Raw genomic sequence first — 18,144 nt, forward strand, 5'->3', positions numbered from 1 at the left:
CACTACCCATACACTTAGTGTTTGAGCTAAGCTAATTAGCGACTTTAGGTGGAGGCAGGCTAACACTACCCATACACTTAGTGTTTGAGCTAAGCTAATTAGCGACTTTAGGTGGAGGCAGGCTAACACTACCCATACACTTCCAGTATTTGAGCTAAGCTAATTAGCGACTTCAGGTAGGAGGCAGGCTAAGACTACCTATACACTTCCAGTGTTTGAGCTAAGCTAATTAGCGACTTTAGGTGGAGGCAGGCTAACACTACCCATACACTTCCAGTGTTTGAGCTAAGCTCATTAGCGACTTTAGGTGGAGGCAGGCTAACACTACCCATACACTTCCAGTGTTTGAGCTAAGCTAATTACGGGCGATATGGCATCATTTTATGTGGCCCGCGGGAGGTTAAAAGGTCTGAGTGTCTAAAAATAAATAGGTCAAAAGCGTGCTTTGACCAAAAACTACATTTCCCACAATGCCTGTCGACTATGATACCCGCGAAGTGACGGCTCACCGCCACTACGCGGCAGCGTTTCCGCATCAATGCTAACGAGTGGAATTGAGAAATAAATAATGATCCTACAATGTCCCGGAAGCGAAAAGTTGATGCAGACGGAAGACTGTTTCAAGAAAGATGGGAAGGCGAGTACTTGTTTGTGCTCCAAGGAGAAAAACCGGTATGTCTTTTGTGTTATGAGGCGGTGTCGGTTGTCAAGGAGTACAATCTGCGTAGGCATTTTGACACCAAACACGGCGCTAAGTACGGCAAAGCTAGCCTTCAAGAAAAGCAACAAATTGCCGAAGTATTAAAAGGCAAACTGCGGTCGCAGCAGAGTGTGTTCACGAAATCCACAGCCAAAAACAATGCGGCAGTGAAAGCTAGCTTTATTGTGGCTGAAGAAATCGCCCACGCTTCCAAGTCTTTTTCAGAAGGAGCGTTTTTGAAGCAGTGCATGCTGAAGGTCTGTGAGCAGGTGTGTCCCGACCAGTTACAGACTTTTAAAAATGTCAGTTTATCAAGAAACACCATCGCGGACCGAATTGAGGAACTAGCAGAAAATCTTGCAACACAGCTGGCCGAGGAGACACGCAGCTACACAGCTTTTTCATTAGCTGTTGATGAAAGCACAGATAACAGGGATACAGCACAGTTATCAATTTTTATTAGAGGCGTGAAGTCGGATCTCTCTGTCACTGAGGAGCTGTTGGATGTAGCTGCACTGCATGGGACCACGACGGGACAGGACATTTTTGATGCGGTGGAGAAGTCCGTAAGTAAAAATGCATTGCCCTGGGAAAACTTGGTGGGATTAACTACAGACGGTGCACCGGCAATGTGTGGAGGAAAAGTGGGCTTGGTTGGACTAATGAAGGGGAAAATGCAAAAAATGAACTGCCACATGCCTCTGATAACATATCATTGCATTATCCATCAAGAAGCTTTGTGTGGGAAGGTGCTGGGGATGGATGGCATAGTGACCACAGTCATGAAAACAGTGAACTTCATTCGGGCGCGAGGCCTCAATCACCGTCAGTTCCAGCTGTTTTTGCAGGAGATGGGCTCGGAGCACGGGGATGTGCCATACCATACAGAAGTGCGGTGGCTGAGTAGGAGCAAAGTCCTCAAGCGATTTTTTGAGCTCAGGGAAGACATTGCTCTTTTTATGCAGAGTAAAGGAAAACCCTTGTCTGAACTGACAGATCCAAAGTGGCTGTGTGACTTTGCTGTGTTGTGTGACATAACAGAGCATCTCGCCCAACTGAATCAGAAGCTGCAGGGACGCAAACAAGTCATCACGCAGATGTCCGACACGATCACGGCTTTCCAGCGTAAACTGGACCTATGGATGTGCCAAGTGAAACAGGACAATCTTGCCCACTTTCCCGTTTGTCAGAGCATGTCAGCCTCATTTCCCGAGACTTTTTCATGCACTCAGTTGGCTACCAAACTGAGCCGGTTACAGACTGAGTTTGATCGGCGCTTCTCTGACTTCAGAGTACAGCAGTCTGGCTTTGACATCTTTGCCAGTCCTTTTACCACTGACATCTGCACTGCACCCCAACACCTTCAGATGGAGTTAATTGAGCTTCAAAGCAACAGTGGCCTGAGAGCAAAGTTCCAGGATGCTGCAATCCAGGACTTTTACCGTCTGCTGCCCCCTGATTTGATGCCACAGCTTCGACGTCATGCTGCCCGTGTTCTGTCCATGTTTGGGAGCACCTATCTGTGCGAGCAGATGTTTTCCATAATGAATCTGAACAAAAACAAGCACAGATCACGCCTCACTGATGACAACCTCCATGCTGTTCTACGGATTGCCACAGCACAGGACCTAAAACCAGACATTGACACACTGGTAAAGGGAAAACGGTGTCAGACATCTAGTCAGAAAACACACAGGTAAGCATTTAAAAAAAAAGAAAGAAACTTAATTAGAATATAATAAAATGTAATTCAACAAAGAAGAAGAATAGTTATACTCTGTGTGCAATTTAATGATTGTGCTTGCATTTTGTTTTGTGTTTGTTATTTTCAGAACATGATCAATGGATGGTAGAGAGGGGATCCACTTGGTGTGTTCAAGGACAGGCAGCATCTCCTCTTCAAAAACCTAAAAACTTGACCAATATAGTTGTCAACTGAGTCAACCTTTATTTTGTTATTTTTAGTTGATTACATATTATTTATGTGTAGCTGCCATTGCAATTATTTAGTGTTTGCAGGTTTTATGTGTGTATGCAGACAAATTATTGTAATCAAACTATCAGTTGGATGCAAGGCTGTGTTCAGCCTTTTTTTTTTAAATGCTACTGTACATCTGTCATACATGTTCTTAGCAGCTCACAATTGTTGATTTAACAGTAATTAATCCCATTTTAATGGGTTACGTTATTTATTATGTTTTTTTTTTTATTCACTTGGATAGTTTGATCCATGATTGATGGAGTTATGTGGATTTCATAAGCTAACAAAAGGATTTATGTTGTAACAGAGCAACAAGCAAACATTTTTTTCTATGCAACTGTAATGTGCAAGAACTGATATAACTTGAATAAGTAATAAATTCAGAGTTATTTAACATTAAGGAGTAGTTACATTTACTTTACATTACATTCAGTTACATGTAGTTACATTTTTAAGTTACATCTGGCCCTTTGAGGACAGCCATTATGCTGATGTGGCCCTCGGTGAAAATGAGTTTGACACCCCTGGTCTAAAGGATGGTGTCTATCTGCTGGTCATGGACTCGGGAGTGAGGCAAGACATGTAAAAAAAATTTTGGCGTATCCCTTTAAATGTTAAATCACACACACACACCTATGTTCATGGCCAGGTCCACACACTGGCTGATGTGCGGGAAGCGGAGCATGTCTTTCCACTTCCAGCTGCGGCCTTTGCTGCCGCCGCCTGCAACAGACACACAGGGATGATAATAAGACACAACCGTGAGTGATGATGAAAGACCGTCAACACGTCTGTCAGCAGCCGCCTGTCTCACATGCACATGTATACGTGCACGTCTGGCCCGTCAGGTTTCAGACAATAGTAGCCTGACTACAGTGGAAGGTCTATTAATAGCTCTGGGAACAGGTAAGTAAAGCCTGTGGGACCGCATTTCACTCTGCAACTTACTTTCAGACGTAAATAGCCTCGTTGCTGTTGCTGCACTGCAAAAACTCAAAATCTTTCCAAGAATATTTGTCTTCTTTCTTGTCAAAATGTCTCATTTCTAGTCATAACTAATCTCTTTCCATTTAAAATAAGACTCATTACCTAAAAATGAACTTGTTTTTAGATCATTTTCACTTGTTTCAAACTAATTTTCAATTGAAATAAGTAGAAAAATCTGCCAGTGAAAGCAAGTTTTTTGTGCTCGTATAATAAGAAAGAAAAACTTGATCCACTGTCAGATTTTTCTACTTATTTAAAGTGGAACATTTGCTTGAAAAAAGTAAAAAAAAGTCTCTGAAAACAAGCTACTTTTTAAATGTGATGAGTCTTATTTTAAGTAGAGTGAGATTTATTTTGACTAGAAACGACATTTTGACTAGAAATAAGACAAATATTCTTGGTAAGATTTTGAATTTTTGCAGTGTACTGGTCAACATTTACTCCGTTACAAGTAAAAGTAGCTCAGTCGACATGTTACTCAAGTAAGAGTAAAAAAGTACTTGCTTTTAAAGGTACTCAAGTATCCAAAAGTACATGCTTTTAAATGTACTTTCAGTCAAAGTAAGAGTCAGAGTAAATGTCTTATTCTTCACATCAATGAATGACTCTAATTGTTTGTAAATGAATGTAAGGAGCTTTTAACTCTTGTTAGTGAGAATGAACTCTTTGAAAGCAGCTGCACTGATGTGCTGCTTTTAGGGGTTAGGGTTTCCTTCACAGACAAACACAGCTTGTGTCCAATAGGATTTTAGAAAAAGACCTGAAAGTAACTAGTACTTTTCAGCCTAGTCGTTCTTTTACTATTCTTTTTAAATAAATGTGATAAAACCACACTGCAAAAACTCAAAATCTTTCCAAGAATATTTGTCTTATTTCTTGTCACAACGTCTAATTTCTAGTCAAAACTAAACTCTTTTCACTCAAAATAAGAATCATCACCTAAAAATGAATTTGTTTTTAGATAATTTTCATTTGTTTCAAACAAATTTTCACTTAGAAAAATCTGCCAGTGAAAGCAGAAAGAAAAACTTGCTCCACTATCAGACTTTTCTACTTATTTCAAGTGAAAATATCCTTTAAAGAAGTAAAAAGTGTCTGCAAACAAGCTGCTTTTTAATGTGATGAGTCTTATTTTAAGTAGAATGAGATTTGTTTTGACTAGAAATGACATTTTGACTAGAAATAAGACAAATATTCTTGGTACGTTTTTGAGTTTTTGCAGTGCAGTGTCGTGGATTCATAAAAGAGTCTTAAACTAAAAGCCAGAGGAGCCAACTGAGCGTTTCTTATCAGTTTCCTCATCTGTCAACACCTCAGTGTTTGGGGAAGTGTTCGTCCTCAGATTACCCAACCACAACACAACACAACACCACACGACGCCACCTATACATGGCATCCATCCTCACAGCAGGAATTACATAATGGACGGAAAATATTCACAGCATTCTTTTTTTTCCAAACAAAACGTCTAAAACGACATGTCAAAGTGGAGTTGTGTTTGTGTTTGATCTAAATATAACAACAGGTTAATGATGACATGCACTGCAAAAATCTTTCCAAGAATATTTGTCTTATTTCTAGTCAAAATGTCTCATTTCTAGTCAAAACAAATCTCATTCTACTTAAAATAAGACTCATCACATAAAAAGCAGCTTGTTTTTAGACACCTTACTTCTTTCAAGCAGATTTTCACTAGAAATAATGTGATAATGGGGCAAGTTTTTCTTTCTTATTACAAGCACAAAAAACCTGCTTTCACTGGCAGATTTTTCTACTTATTTCAAGTGAAAATTAGTTTGAAACAAGTGAAAATGATCTAAAAACAAGTTAATTTTTAGGTGATGAGTCTTATTTTAAGTGGAAAGAGATTAGTTTTGACTAGAAATAAGACATTTTGACAAGAAATAAGACAAATATTCTTGGAAAGATTTTGGGTTTTTGCAGTGTGATGATGACAGGCAGCTCATCCTGCTGCTTCTTATTCAATCACGGCCTCAGAGAAGAGACGAGGCCAGAGATGAGTTAGTCTTGGAGATAGCTATATAAACATATTTCTGATATAAATTAGATTTGAGAGAAATATAGATTAGATCTCTTACCTTCCCTGGCTTTAACCAGAGCGCTGTTGGCCACCATGCTTTCTATCTCCATGGAGAAGTGTTTAATTGTTCCAAAGCAGCAGACAGTAAAGTTCAGTCCGGTCCGGTCCAGTCGTCATGCACTGACTGCTGCAGGTCAGAGGTCATGCAGCACAAACACACAAACAGACAGATAGACAGAAAGCAGCGGTAGTAGATATGTCATAGAGTCGGTGTGACTAGCCTGCGCTCCCTGTCACTCACTAATGAATGGAGATGCGGGTGTTTGCTCTTCTTGTGACTTGTTGTGTCTCGGCTCCGCCCACAGGGACACGCCCACATCACAGAAACAGGTTGCATGACCTTTTCTGGATGAGGTAACATCTGTTTTCTAACACAGCAGGTAGGTTTTGCAATCAAGAAAGAAAAAGATTTGGGAGCAAAAGTATCAACATTGCAATCCAAAAATGTTTTATTGCAAGTTTAAAATGAGTGAAAAATCCAAATCAAAAGTTTTGTTTGCAAGTCTTTTTGCTGAAAAGTGTAAGACACATCTCTACTGGCCAGTCTCGATCGGAGTCACAGCTTGCAAAGGAACTTTTAAACCTTTTTGACTTGCAAAAAACTCGTCTGACTTTTTTTATTGCAATATTGATACTTTTGCTCTCAAATCTTTTTATTTTATTTTATTTTATTTTAATGCAAAACCTACTCTGTTCGATTAACTCCATAGGTATGGATGTCAACTTTGCACATTATTTACTGCATATTGACATTTTCTATTTTATTTTATAATTCTTTTTTTTCTACCAGGTGTGTTGATTTTTCTGTTAAGCAAGTTTGTCATGTTTTTTTATTATATATATATTTTTTAAACTCTATTCCTCTTTGTAATTTTTTTCTTTCTACCATTAAACAGATTTTTTTCTCTCCAAAATTTGGGATCAGTTTACTACATCTATCTATCTATCTATCTATCTATCTATCTATCTATCTATCTATCTATCTATCTATCTATCTATCTATCTATCTATCTATCTATCTATCTATCTATCTAGTCTTGCAATTTAAATTACAGTAATTGTTAATCAGAATCAGAGTTGTATGTTGCACAGCTCTCTGACTGGGTCACAATTTAATTAGCCAACCTCATGTGTTTACTTTCGTATTACTAGTCTCTTATATTATTTAAAGGAAAACTCGCTGTTCTGAATCTGAAGTCGCTTCATTTCATTTTAAACACGTTTTATGATATGAATCTATAGGTCTAAGCTGCAGCGTCGAGTTGAAAGCATTCATCAGCATTCAGCTTTCATCTCATCTCTGCTGCTTCACTTCCATCAGATATCGTCTCTTTGTGTGTTTTTATCTGTGTTTCTCTATCTGTGTCTTGATTCTGTTCTGGGTTTTTTGTGCCTTTTTCTTTCATTTCTGTCGAGCACATTATTGAATGACGTCGGGTCTGTGTACGATATCCAGAGCCGGCCTAAGGCATAAGAGAACTAAGCTCCTGCTTGGGGCCCCGTGACTATTGGGGGGCCCCCAAAAGGCAAGTAACTTTTTAAAACTGTAGTGCGTAACTTAATTACAAAAAACGTATTAAATTATTGTTGCATTTCAAATTGTTGTTGCACTTTTCCGTTGCAGTATATTTAAAACCAAAAGTTTTAAAAAGCAGATGATGTGTTTACAGTAAATGCATTGTCTGTTGGTTTATTTTGTTACTTTTGAATAAGTGTAAATCAACCCCAGGCTGCACTTTTAGCTGAATTTGGTGCCATTTCAGAATAAAAACCATAGATGGTTAATAACCTGCCAGGATATGATGATTCGTAATGACAGAGTAAGAAATTAAATAGTATTACAGTATTGGCAGTAATAGAGGGCACCAAAATTTAGCTTAGGCCCCATGGAGGCTTGGGCCGGCCCTGACGATATCACACTGTAGCTACTCTATGAATTAGCTCTGCTCTGCCTTGTGTCTCACTGGAAGCAGTTCCCATCATGCACCATGGCGCGTCACGCAGCATCATGGTCAGGTGCTCAATCACACAGGCGATCTCAACCAGGGAGATACTGTAGTGACCTGTGCAGATGCAGATAGATGATAATCTCATGTCAAACGAAAGCAAAGGAGCATTTAATATCTAATCTAGCTAAATATGTCAGGCTCTTCTCTTAATAAGACATTATCTTCCTTTAACTACACTACTCACTCTATATAAAACTCTGTTTGTGCCACACATTACAGTAACTACTGTAATGTCATTTGGTGCAACACCTACCCTAGCTATCTGAAAAGATTAGAAAACCTTCAAAAAAAGGTTATTCGAGCTGTGTCATGGTCCGAGTACAATGCCCCCACAAGACCTCTATTTCATCGCTTCGGTCTCCTCCGGTTAACTGAAATTAATTCATTTCACAACGCCTGTGTGATGCATCAAATTATCCATTACACGAAGTACGTTGTTGTGTGTGTGTGCGTGTGTGTGTGTAAATAAAACAATGTTGAATTATTAAGAAAAAGGCTCATTTTGAATTTGGGAATTTTTAATGCTCATCGTTGCTCACGTGTCATTGGATGATGAACAAACAGAGGGTTAAAGACAGACGCTCTCTGAAGCTTCACGGTCACATGATCAGAGTAACAAGGAAGTAGCGACACATCTGTCTGCACCTGGATTACAGCTGTCAGGTAAACTCAACACACCTGTAAATAATCAGAGTGATTTATGACTTCATAGAATCTGTGAATATGAATTTTAACTGAGACACTGCAGTATATAGGATAAAAATTTTAACTAACAGATATCACCATGAAACTTCCCAAGTTTATCACTCACATTAAGACAAATATTTTTTGTATTACAAGTTTTGTCAAATTTTATGTTTAAATATGTAAATGAGGCGATATATAATGAAATATGCGCTAATTTGCATACATTTCCAGAACAGAAATCTGAACAATGGATAAAGCTACTTTCAAAATTCTTGTTTTATTTTGTTGACATATTAGAGTCAGAAATTTTTACAGAGGAGGATTTTGGATATCTCTTTTTATCGCTCTGTAAATGAGGAAATACTGTCACCAGCCCTAAAAACATCTAACGTCTCCATGTTTTTAGTAATAAAATGTTGTATAAATGAGGCTGTGAATGATATATCAACAATCCCCTCTGTAAAAACCTTCAGAATATAGAAAGGGATCAAAGTGGAAGGTTTGGTGTCTGTAAGTGCTGCTGAAGTGGAGATTTCTAGAGAGGAGTCTGAGTCTGAAAAACTCTTTCTGAGAAAACGGCCTTTAAAGACTTGGACTGTAAAATTACATAGATGGTTCATGTAAATCCTACTTTTATGATTTGTAGCTGATACGGAGGAAATTACAGTTTTTGGAGCTTTTCAATGACACCTGACATGACATGGCTCAGACTAACTCCTGGTGAATTTAGGAGAAAATCTACAGACGAAATGAAGTAAAATAACGACATTAATGTGGATTTTCTACCATTTCGTTTGACTTTTCTGAAAGAAGACATGTTAAGGAAGCAAAATAGCCCCAAATCTCAAAATTGATCAGTGCATGAAAGGTCATGAAACAGTTTTGACACGAGCGTTCACACACACATTTTAACTATAATAGCTGCTGTTAACAGAAGCATGTACCGGTAGTTCTGGTGTTTAAGTGTCGCAGCCTGAATTCTCTAAATGCTCCTTTAATGAGTTAATGAGGTTTTTATGGAGTTTCTCTGTTGTTTCACACGTGACCCACACACACACACACACACACACACTCTGAATGCCTGAGCTGTGAAGCTGCAGTCACACACTCAACAGTTCATTGATCCAGTCACATGAAATAAAGGGTTAAATGCTGCCACCTGGTGGACAGAAGACACACTGCAGTTTGTCTGAGCGTCCTCCCTGTGTGTGTGTGTGTGTGTGTGTGTGTTGTGTTGACAGACACACACACACACACACGTGTCGTGTTATCACAGCTGCTGATCTATGGAGTAACATTTGTGTCTTTATTATTCAATCAAACAGTTTTGCAAATGAAAAAAAACGATTTGAGCGCAAAAGTATTAAAGGTGTACAGAAAAGAAAATTGAATGTGATTCCACTCTGGGTCCTAACATTAGTGTAATAACTCATCTATCAGACGATGTAGACCAAACTTTGAGCAAAATTCTATTTTTGAGTAAATCCGTGATGAAAGTGTGTATTTTTTTTCCGCATTGGATAATGCAGGCGCACGGATTATACGTCAGCCTGTACACGATTCATCAGCCACTGACATTGGATCCGTAATCCGTCAATCAAACGTCTGAGACACACACACACATGGAGCTCGGTCTCGCCCCAAGCTTTGAATATCCCGCCCGCTCGATAACGACCAATCAAATTTGTTTTTCTCACTCGGGTAAACTCGTGTTGCAGCTCGTGACAACTCGGCGCGACAAACAGGACAAACGGCCATTTCTGTACAGCTTTAATATTGCAATAAAATGTTATTTTATTGCAATGAAAATGAAATGATTGATTAAAAAATGCAAATCCAAAAGTTTTGTTTGCAAGTCTTTTTTTTTCATTTTAAAACAATTTTCGAACAATTTGTTTGTAGAGAAGTTTGATTATTAACAATTAATTTAAATTGCAAGACTAGATGGATGGATGGATGGATGGATGGATGGATGGATGGATGGATGGATGGATGGATGGATGGATGGATGGATAGATAGATAGATAGATAGATAGATAGATAGATAGATAGATAGACAGACAGACAGACAGACAGACAGACAGACAGACAGACAGACAGACAGACAGACAGATAGATAGATAGATAGATAGATAGATAGAACAGTTCACTATTGTTACTGGGAGAGTAAAAACCAGCCGCTGTAGTTCCTCTGCTGACCACTAGAGGGAGCCAGTCTCCATAGACTCAACATGTTCACAGCCTGCTACAGAAACACATCACCTCCTGTGTATAAAACTCACCTGTGTGGATTTTTGATTTTTTGATTATTAACTCAACTGGAGCCACACATTAAAAAAAAAAAAAAGACGACCAATCACCGTGATCCAATTGATCCTAAACACTTTACATTCAACACAACATGAGGTTGAATTTAATCTTAAACGTGCAGCAATGTCAGAAACAGACTTGATGGTATAAATGGACTTGTACTTATAGAGCGCTTTTCTAGTCACTCGGACCACTCAAAGCGCTTCACACCGTCACATTCATCCTTTCACACAGGGCAAATGTTGCCCATGGAAGCTTCAACATGCGGACCGGAGGGAGCCAGGAATCGAACCACAGCATCCTATAATGTGATGTGATGTGATGTGCAAAAGCCTTTATTCACATGTCCTCAGCAGAAGTCAGATGTTGGCGTGTTGCCTCGTGTCTTTCTGGAAACCCCAGGTCAAATACCAAAGGTCAAAGGTCAAACACAGCTTTCACTTTGGCCTCATTTTCAGATGTCACACAGAGACGGTGACACAATTTAACACAGATGATGGATGATGATGAATGATGTGTAGGTCGGTTCTCTTCTCAGTCATGAAACCTTTGACTGAATTTAGTGAGTCGCCCACGTTCAACTTTTAAACCACTTTTTTTGTCCTTTAAACCAAGAAATGAAATGTAATTCTGTTGCACTGAAACTTTAAACTGTGATCTCAGGTTAACTTCAAACTAGATTTAACTTCTACGACTGCGTTTTTTGAGATGGATTCAACTTAGATGAAGTTCCTGAGAGACAGAGACAGAGACAGAGACAGACTGGACCTGCTGATGTTGTTGATAAGACTTTTTATTGATCCACATGCAACAGTAGTCACTACTGTATGTACAAAATATATGTAAACAAAAATATGTGGTACTGATTATTATGTGAAAAATTATTTAAATGGAGAAAAACTATAAATACAAGTTGCTTGATCAGAAATATTATCACCACACAGAGTTGTTTTAGAGGGAAATACAGAGACTGATGATGAAAAACTGTCCCTGTTGATTGTTCTCAAAAACACAATTCTAAATCCAAGGGTGTATACAAACATGTTTAATGCTGACACCAATGTACCATGTAAGTGCCTTTGTTATTCTTGTATACATATTAATAAAAAATATGAAACAGAAAAACTGTCCCTGAAGGCAACGTGCATCAGTGGTTTTGCATGAATTAATTACTCTGCCCACTATGTGTTGTTATGTGTTGCTCTATGTGCTGTTTTTCCTAACAGAGGTTGATTGCTGTGTGTGTGTGTTTTATGTGTATTTATTGGTATTGTATGTTTTTATGTATTTTGGAAATCCTGGCTGCAAATCAATTTCCCAACTGGGACAATAAAGATAACTTTGAACTTTGAACTTTGAACTTTCCCTCTAAAACATCTCTGTGTGGTAACGTTGTGTTATTATCTCATAGCGTGGTGAATGTGCAGCTCACAACTTGTCCACCAGAGCGTTGTGGAGTTGTTGGATTGTGTATTTGATGAGTTTGATGATGAGGGAAACCAAGAAATCCCATAATGAGCCTCCGTAGCGTAGCTCTGAGCAGCTCACGGCTCTGCTCCGCCGTTCTAAAAACACCTTGCGCCAACAATTAAAGGTAACGAACCTACTGCTATGACTGTAGGGATTATGGCAATGGGCCAATTTTATAACCAAAAGCAAACTCCTCTGGGTCTCTTTAAAGTTTTAAATGAAAGAATTAAATCTAATCTTTGTTTAAATTTAAACTAAACTGGTTTGTTGCAACAGAATTAAAAAGTTAAACCTTGTTGGTTCGATGCAGCTGTTTTTATCAATGACACGTGAACTGTGGCGTCACCATGTCGCCGGCTCAGTGTCGATAAAGGTTGAGCATCGTTTTAATTTCTTTCAGACTCGTGACACACACACACACACACACACACACACACACACACACACACACACAGTCATGACATCGTGTGTGAGGAAGCTTTAAAAGCTTCTGGTTCAAACTTCCTTTTTTCTCCCTTTTTCTGAAAGTGTCCGTCAGCACAAAGGAAGGAAAACATGTGAGCAGACTGAGAGTGTGTGTAGAGTCATGGTTAAGGTTAGGCATTTGTTTTGGATGGTTAAAGTTAGGGTTAGGGGCTTCATTATCATATGATCATATCATAGGGAGGGAGGAGCAGAACTATCTTAAAGGGATAGTTCACCCTAGAATGATATTTCGCTCATTATCTACTCACCCTCATGTTGACTAAGGGCTGGAAGAAGTTTCAGAGTCCTCCGTGGCTTCTCTGAGTTACAGGGGGTCTCGGCGTAGCAGTGCATGTCCATATAACGGTTGCAAAGGGACACCGGAGCTCTTCGTAAAAAAACAAACACAAAAAAACATCCAAATACCTCCATGATGCTCGTATGTAATGTCCGTCTTGTGCTGAAGCCCCAAATTGCGTAATTGTCCCGAAAAAAATTAAATAAGTCTATATTTTAAGCTTGTTTGTAGCGGAAGCTTCTCGAAGCTCCTCTTCCTGGTCCGTCCAAATCTCGCGTGATTCGCAGTAACCGCACTGACGCATGCTGACGCCGGCGCAAATCACGCGAGATTTGGACGGACCAGGAAGAGGAGCTTCGAGAAGCTTCCGCTACAAACAAGCTTAAAATATAGACTTATTTAATTTTTTTCGGGACAATTACGCAATTTGGGGCTTCAGCACAAGACGGACATTACATACGAGCATCATGGAGGTATTTGGATGTTTTTTTGTGTGTTTTTTTTTACGAAGAGCTCTGGTGTCCCTTTGCAACCGTTATATGGACATGCACTGCTACACCAAGACCCCCTGTAACTCAGAGAAGCCACGGAGGACTCTGAAACTTCTTCCAGCCCTTAGTCAACATGAGGGTGAGTAGATAATGAGCGAAATATCATTCTAGGGTGAACTATCCCTTTAAGCTGCTATGTGAGAAATCACTGCTCAGAGAAACAGAAAAGATCCTCAACCCAGAATCTGATGTGTTTTGAGTTCCAAAAAGTCGACTGAATAGATATAGGAACTAATTTATCCCTTCCGCCATTAAGGCACCAGGGCCGGTGTATAGGGGAGAAAGGTGATGATAACTCTAGGGGCCCAGCGCCCAGTGGGGCCCATAAAAAACCCCAGCAGTCTAATCTTTGTATGACTGATTTATTCTGCGTAAGACCCTGACTAATACTCATAGTACACTGTAAAAACTCAACATCTTTCCGAGAATATTTGTCTGATTTCTTGTCCAAATGTCTCATTTCTAGTCAAAACTAATCTCTTTCCACTTAAAATAAGACTCATTACCTAAAAATGTACTTGTTTTTAGATCATTTTCACTTAAATTCACAATAAATAGAAAAATCTGCCAGTGAAAGTAAGTTTTTTTTTGTAATAAGGAAGAAAAACTTGCTCCACTATCAGATTTTTTCTACTTATTCCAAGTGAAAATCTGCTTGAAAGGAGTAAAAAGTGTCTAAAAACAAGCTACTTTTAATATGATGAGTCTTATTTTAAGTAGAATGAGATTTGTTTTGACTAGAAATGACATTTTGACTAGAAATAAGACAAATATTCTTGCTAAGATACTTGAGTTTTTGCAGTGTAATGCTGCATTAGCATCAAAACAAAGAAGGCTAAATAAAAAACGATAATAAATACGTAGTCTAAGAAAAAAAAAGGAAAAGTTAGGGGGAGGGGCCCATTTTAGTATTCGTTAAGGGGGCCCAGAATTCCTAGCAACGGCCCTGTAAGGCACTAAACAGTAATATGTAGCACTTTATTTCAGAACTGTAGGTTTTATTAATTTGACCGGTTTTACCTTTTTTGTATAGTTTTATTATTTTTATATGCAAACACTGTGAATGTAGCATTCTAGTTTATTTATGTATAGTACCGTTGGTTTTATTCTACTGGTTTAGTTTTTCTCCGTATCGAACCGCTGCGCACATACTGTAGCACTTTAACTTAAGAGCTGCTGGTTTGATCAGTTCTACAGATTTATTGATTTTATTGATTTATTTGTAATAGAGTGGAAGCACCATTCACTGTTTTGAATGTGTGAAAGTCATTTCATTTCATTTCATAACCTTTATTTAAACTCGGAAGATATATTGAGGAGTAACCTCATTTACAATATAGCCGAGATGAAACACAGAACACACAAGGACAGAAGACAAGACATTTGAAACATACAAAAACATAACAGAATACCAGAAGTTAAAGGTGACTATAGGGTAAATTGAAACATAGTTAAAAGCAGGAGCAGTTAGAGGTAAAATAAGATGTAGTTATGGCTTTAAATTGTCCCATTAAGTGAGGTCAGTTTCAAATGATAGTGCAGAGTGTTCCAGGTTGTAGGTGTGTGAAAGTATTTTGTATGAAGGTCTCGTATGTATTGTCTTGTGTATTGAAGTGGCTCAGACTCAGAGCCCAAAACTAATTTCCCTTCGGGGCAATAAAGTACAAAGATGATCCAATCCAATTCTGTCAATGAGTGTCCTCACAAAGATAGCCATGTGTGTGTGTGTGTGAAGGCCTGAGATGATTTCACAGCAGTCAGATGAGCAGCTGTGGTGGTCCGGTCCGTTAGTCTAATATGAATGAAGGATCATGAGCGGCGCCGGAGAAGAGAGGATTCCTTCATCGCCCAAATCCACCACGTCCATGAAGAAAGTCCAAAATATCAACCGGTGGTTTTTAGTGACTTAAAAAGTCTCACGAGCCGCTCGGGCCGCACACAGACGGCTTTATCCAGCGCCGAGGCCTCACGCTCTCTCTGAGGGTCTGAGGGTCCACCATTATGCAACAGCGTGATCATCGCCCAGAGGGAACGGCCCCAACATCACCACCGCTGCTACTGGACCGATCCACGGTGTCCAGGTCCAATCAGGACAGATCAAAGCTGACACACACACACACACACACACACACATTCAGAGTGACTCAACCCTGACGTCCGTGTGTCTGAGCGGTAGCGGCAGCGGAAGCAGAGCGGCCTCGGGCGCCGCGGGGAATCAAACCCAGAACAACCTCACTGCTTTGAAATAAACTTGAAGGTTGTGGTTCTAAAGGGACACGTGCACGTTGTGTGTGACGTATGTTTGTGGACGTCAGCGTCGGGTGTGAAGAAGAAGCGTGAAACCGACTTTTGTAAGACGGAAACTGAATGTTTTTTTTATACAGTATATATATATATATTAAAGCAGAACTATGCAGGATTTCGGCTGTAATTATTGTGGCTCAAAGTCACTGTGATGGTTGAGTGACCTGTTATGAGGTGAATGGGGTCTAGGCCAATACCCCCCCCCTCCCCACTGGCTGAAAACCGCACTTGCAAGATCAGTCGTCCGTCTCGGTGTTACAAATCTCATCAATACACTGCAAAAACTCTACATCTTTCCAAGAATATTTGTCTTATTTCTTGTCAAAATGTCTCATTTCTAGTCAAAACTAATCTCTTTCCACTTTAAATAAGACTCATCACCTAAAAATTAACTTGTTTTTAGATCATTTTCACTTGTTTCAAACTAATTTTCACTTGAAATAAGTAGAAAAATCTGCCAGTGGAGCAAGTTTTTCTTTCTTATTACAAGCACAAAAAACTTGCTTTCACTGGCAGATTTTTCTACTTATTTCAAGTGAAAATCTGCTTGAAAGAAGCAAAAAGTGTCTTATAAACAAGTTGCTTTTTAATGTGATGAGTCTTATTTTAAGTAAAATAAGATTTGTTTTGACTAGAAATGACATTTTGACTAGAAATAAGACAAATATTCTTGGTAAGATTTTGAGTTTTTGCAGTGTAGCTAGAACTATCACAGTCATGCATGTCATGAATCGTGATTGGTTTGAGTTCGGAAAGTCAGAGGAAACCATGGAAACATGAAATGTTTGTACTGAAGTTCGGCTTGTGGCTAACACGGAGCTAATGCTAACACAGACACACACACACCATGGGTCTTTTATAAGATAATGTAATACATCATGACACACACACACACACACACACACACCTTCGCGTTTTGGAACCTTTATTCATGTGTGTGTATGTCTGTGTCTTTGTGTCTGTGTGTGGCCGTGTTAGCGTTAGCTCCGTGTTAGCATTAGCTCCGTGATTCTAGATTCTAGACTACAGCGCTCCTCCTGTCGGCAAAGGTACGGTGGCCTCCGAGGACAAAACAACTAGTTCACCAGGACTGAGACGACTGGGAGTGTTTCAGGAGCGATGAGGTATAGATCTAAACCATTTCACCACATGTCTGCTGTTTCCTCCTCCTTCTTCTTTGTTGGTTAATTTATTGCAACGTGCTCTCTGACTGGCTGGATTTTCCCTTCAGGCTGCCGTACAAACAAGATGGCGACGCTCTCTAAAGCAAAGACCCTTGTTATATGTAAAAGAAGAATTATAAGTGTGACCAAAATTGTGTGACTTGCCCTGAGTGGGGTTCGAGCCCATGTCTCCCGCATCGCAGGCGACGATGCTAACCGCTCCACCAAGAGGTCAATGACCACTTGGCAAGTGGGTTAGCACGTCTTCTATGGGTGAGTGAGTTTAACTTCAGTACCGCTAACCGCCACACGCTGTCACCTCTCCTCACTGGTCCCTCGTGACCTCTTGGCAAACGGTTAGCATCGTCGAGAGGTGAATGACCTCTTGGCGAAACCCCACAACAACATCGGTCACATAATAAGGCTACGAAAAGCAAACAGATTTTATTTTATAGCGATTATACACTTATACTAATGTAGCAGAGGTCTGCAGGTAAAGTCACAGTGACGAGGTACCAGTGAGGAGAAGTGACAGGGTGTGGCGGTTAGCGGTACTGAAGTTAAACTCACTCACCCATAAAAGACGTGCCAACCCACTTGCCAAGTGGTCATTGACCTCTTGGCGAAATGACATCGACCAGAACAACATCGGTCACACTAATATATTCATGGGTAGTAGCCTATTTTCAGATTTTAACAATAAACCTCGACTATTATAAAATGGAAAGGTGAAATCCGGCGATCTGATTGGTTGTTAACCGTTGTATAATGAGCAGTTACCACGGCTACTATTCTAAAGCCTTATCACAGCGTAGGCTATCACTCCGCCTCAGGCACGTATGACTGGTATGAATGGAAGCTGTTGTCATGTATCCATGACAACTGCCCTTAGCCGTGGGATAATGAGCATACACCACGGCCTGTCCTGATATACTATTGCTTAAATATTACACACTGGACCTTTAACAGTTCATTTGGAGCCGTTTACATGACGACAAGAATCATTTTTACATGATTTTTGTGCGTATGTGTGTGTATGTGTACACAGGCCCGATTGATTTTGACGTGTAATACAGTATTTGCTGGAGTGGAGGGGTAGAAGTGTAGAAGTGTGAATG

General features: G+C 39.6%; 2 protein-coding genes across 2 annotated transcripts in view; one reads left to right on the forward strand and one right to left on the reverse strand.

Annotated features, from left to right (window-relative positions):
- grk5 (G protein-coupled receptor kinase 5) overlaps positions 1-5,837 on the reverse strand; it is a 33,392-nt gene extending 27,555 nt beyond the window's left edge. Inside the window, exons 1-2 of the mRNA XM_085794286.1 lie at positions 5,768-5,837; positions 3,315-3,404 (exon numbers count right to left, since the gene is read on the reverse strand). Coding sequence (XP_085650412.1) covers positions 3,315-3,404; positions 5,768-5,819 — 142 coding nt within the window. The 5' untranslated portion in view covers positions 5,820-5,837. The remainder of the gene's footprint in view (positions 1-3,314; positions 3,405-5,767) is intronic.
- On the forward strand, positions 563-2,663 carry LOC146976780 (general transcription factor II-I repeat domain-containing protein 2A-like). Its single transcript, XM_085792565.1, has 2 exons — positions 563-2,396; positions 2,533-2,663. The coding sequence occupies exons 1-2, from the start codon at positions 580-582 to the stop codon at positions 2,537-2,539; spliced, it is 1,824 nt and encodes a 607-aa protein (XP_085648691.1). The 5' UTR covers positions 563-579; the 3' UTR covers positions 2,540-2,663.
- Positions 5,838-18,144: the final 12,307 nt, after the last annotated feature.

This window comes from Trachurus japonicus, chromosome 12 (assembly GCF_045865225.1).
Source record: "Trachurus japonicus isolate A0001 chromosome 12, Traja_1.0".
Classification (NCBI taxonomy): domain Eukaryota; kingdom Metazoa; phylum Chordata; class Actinopteri; order Carangiformes; family Carangidae; genus Trachurus; species Trachurus japonicus.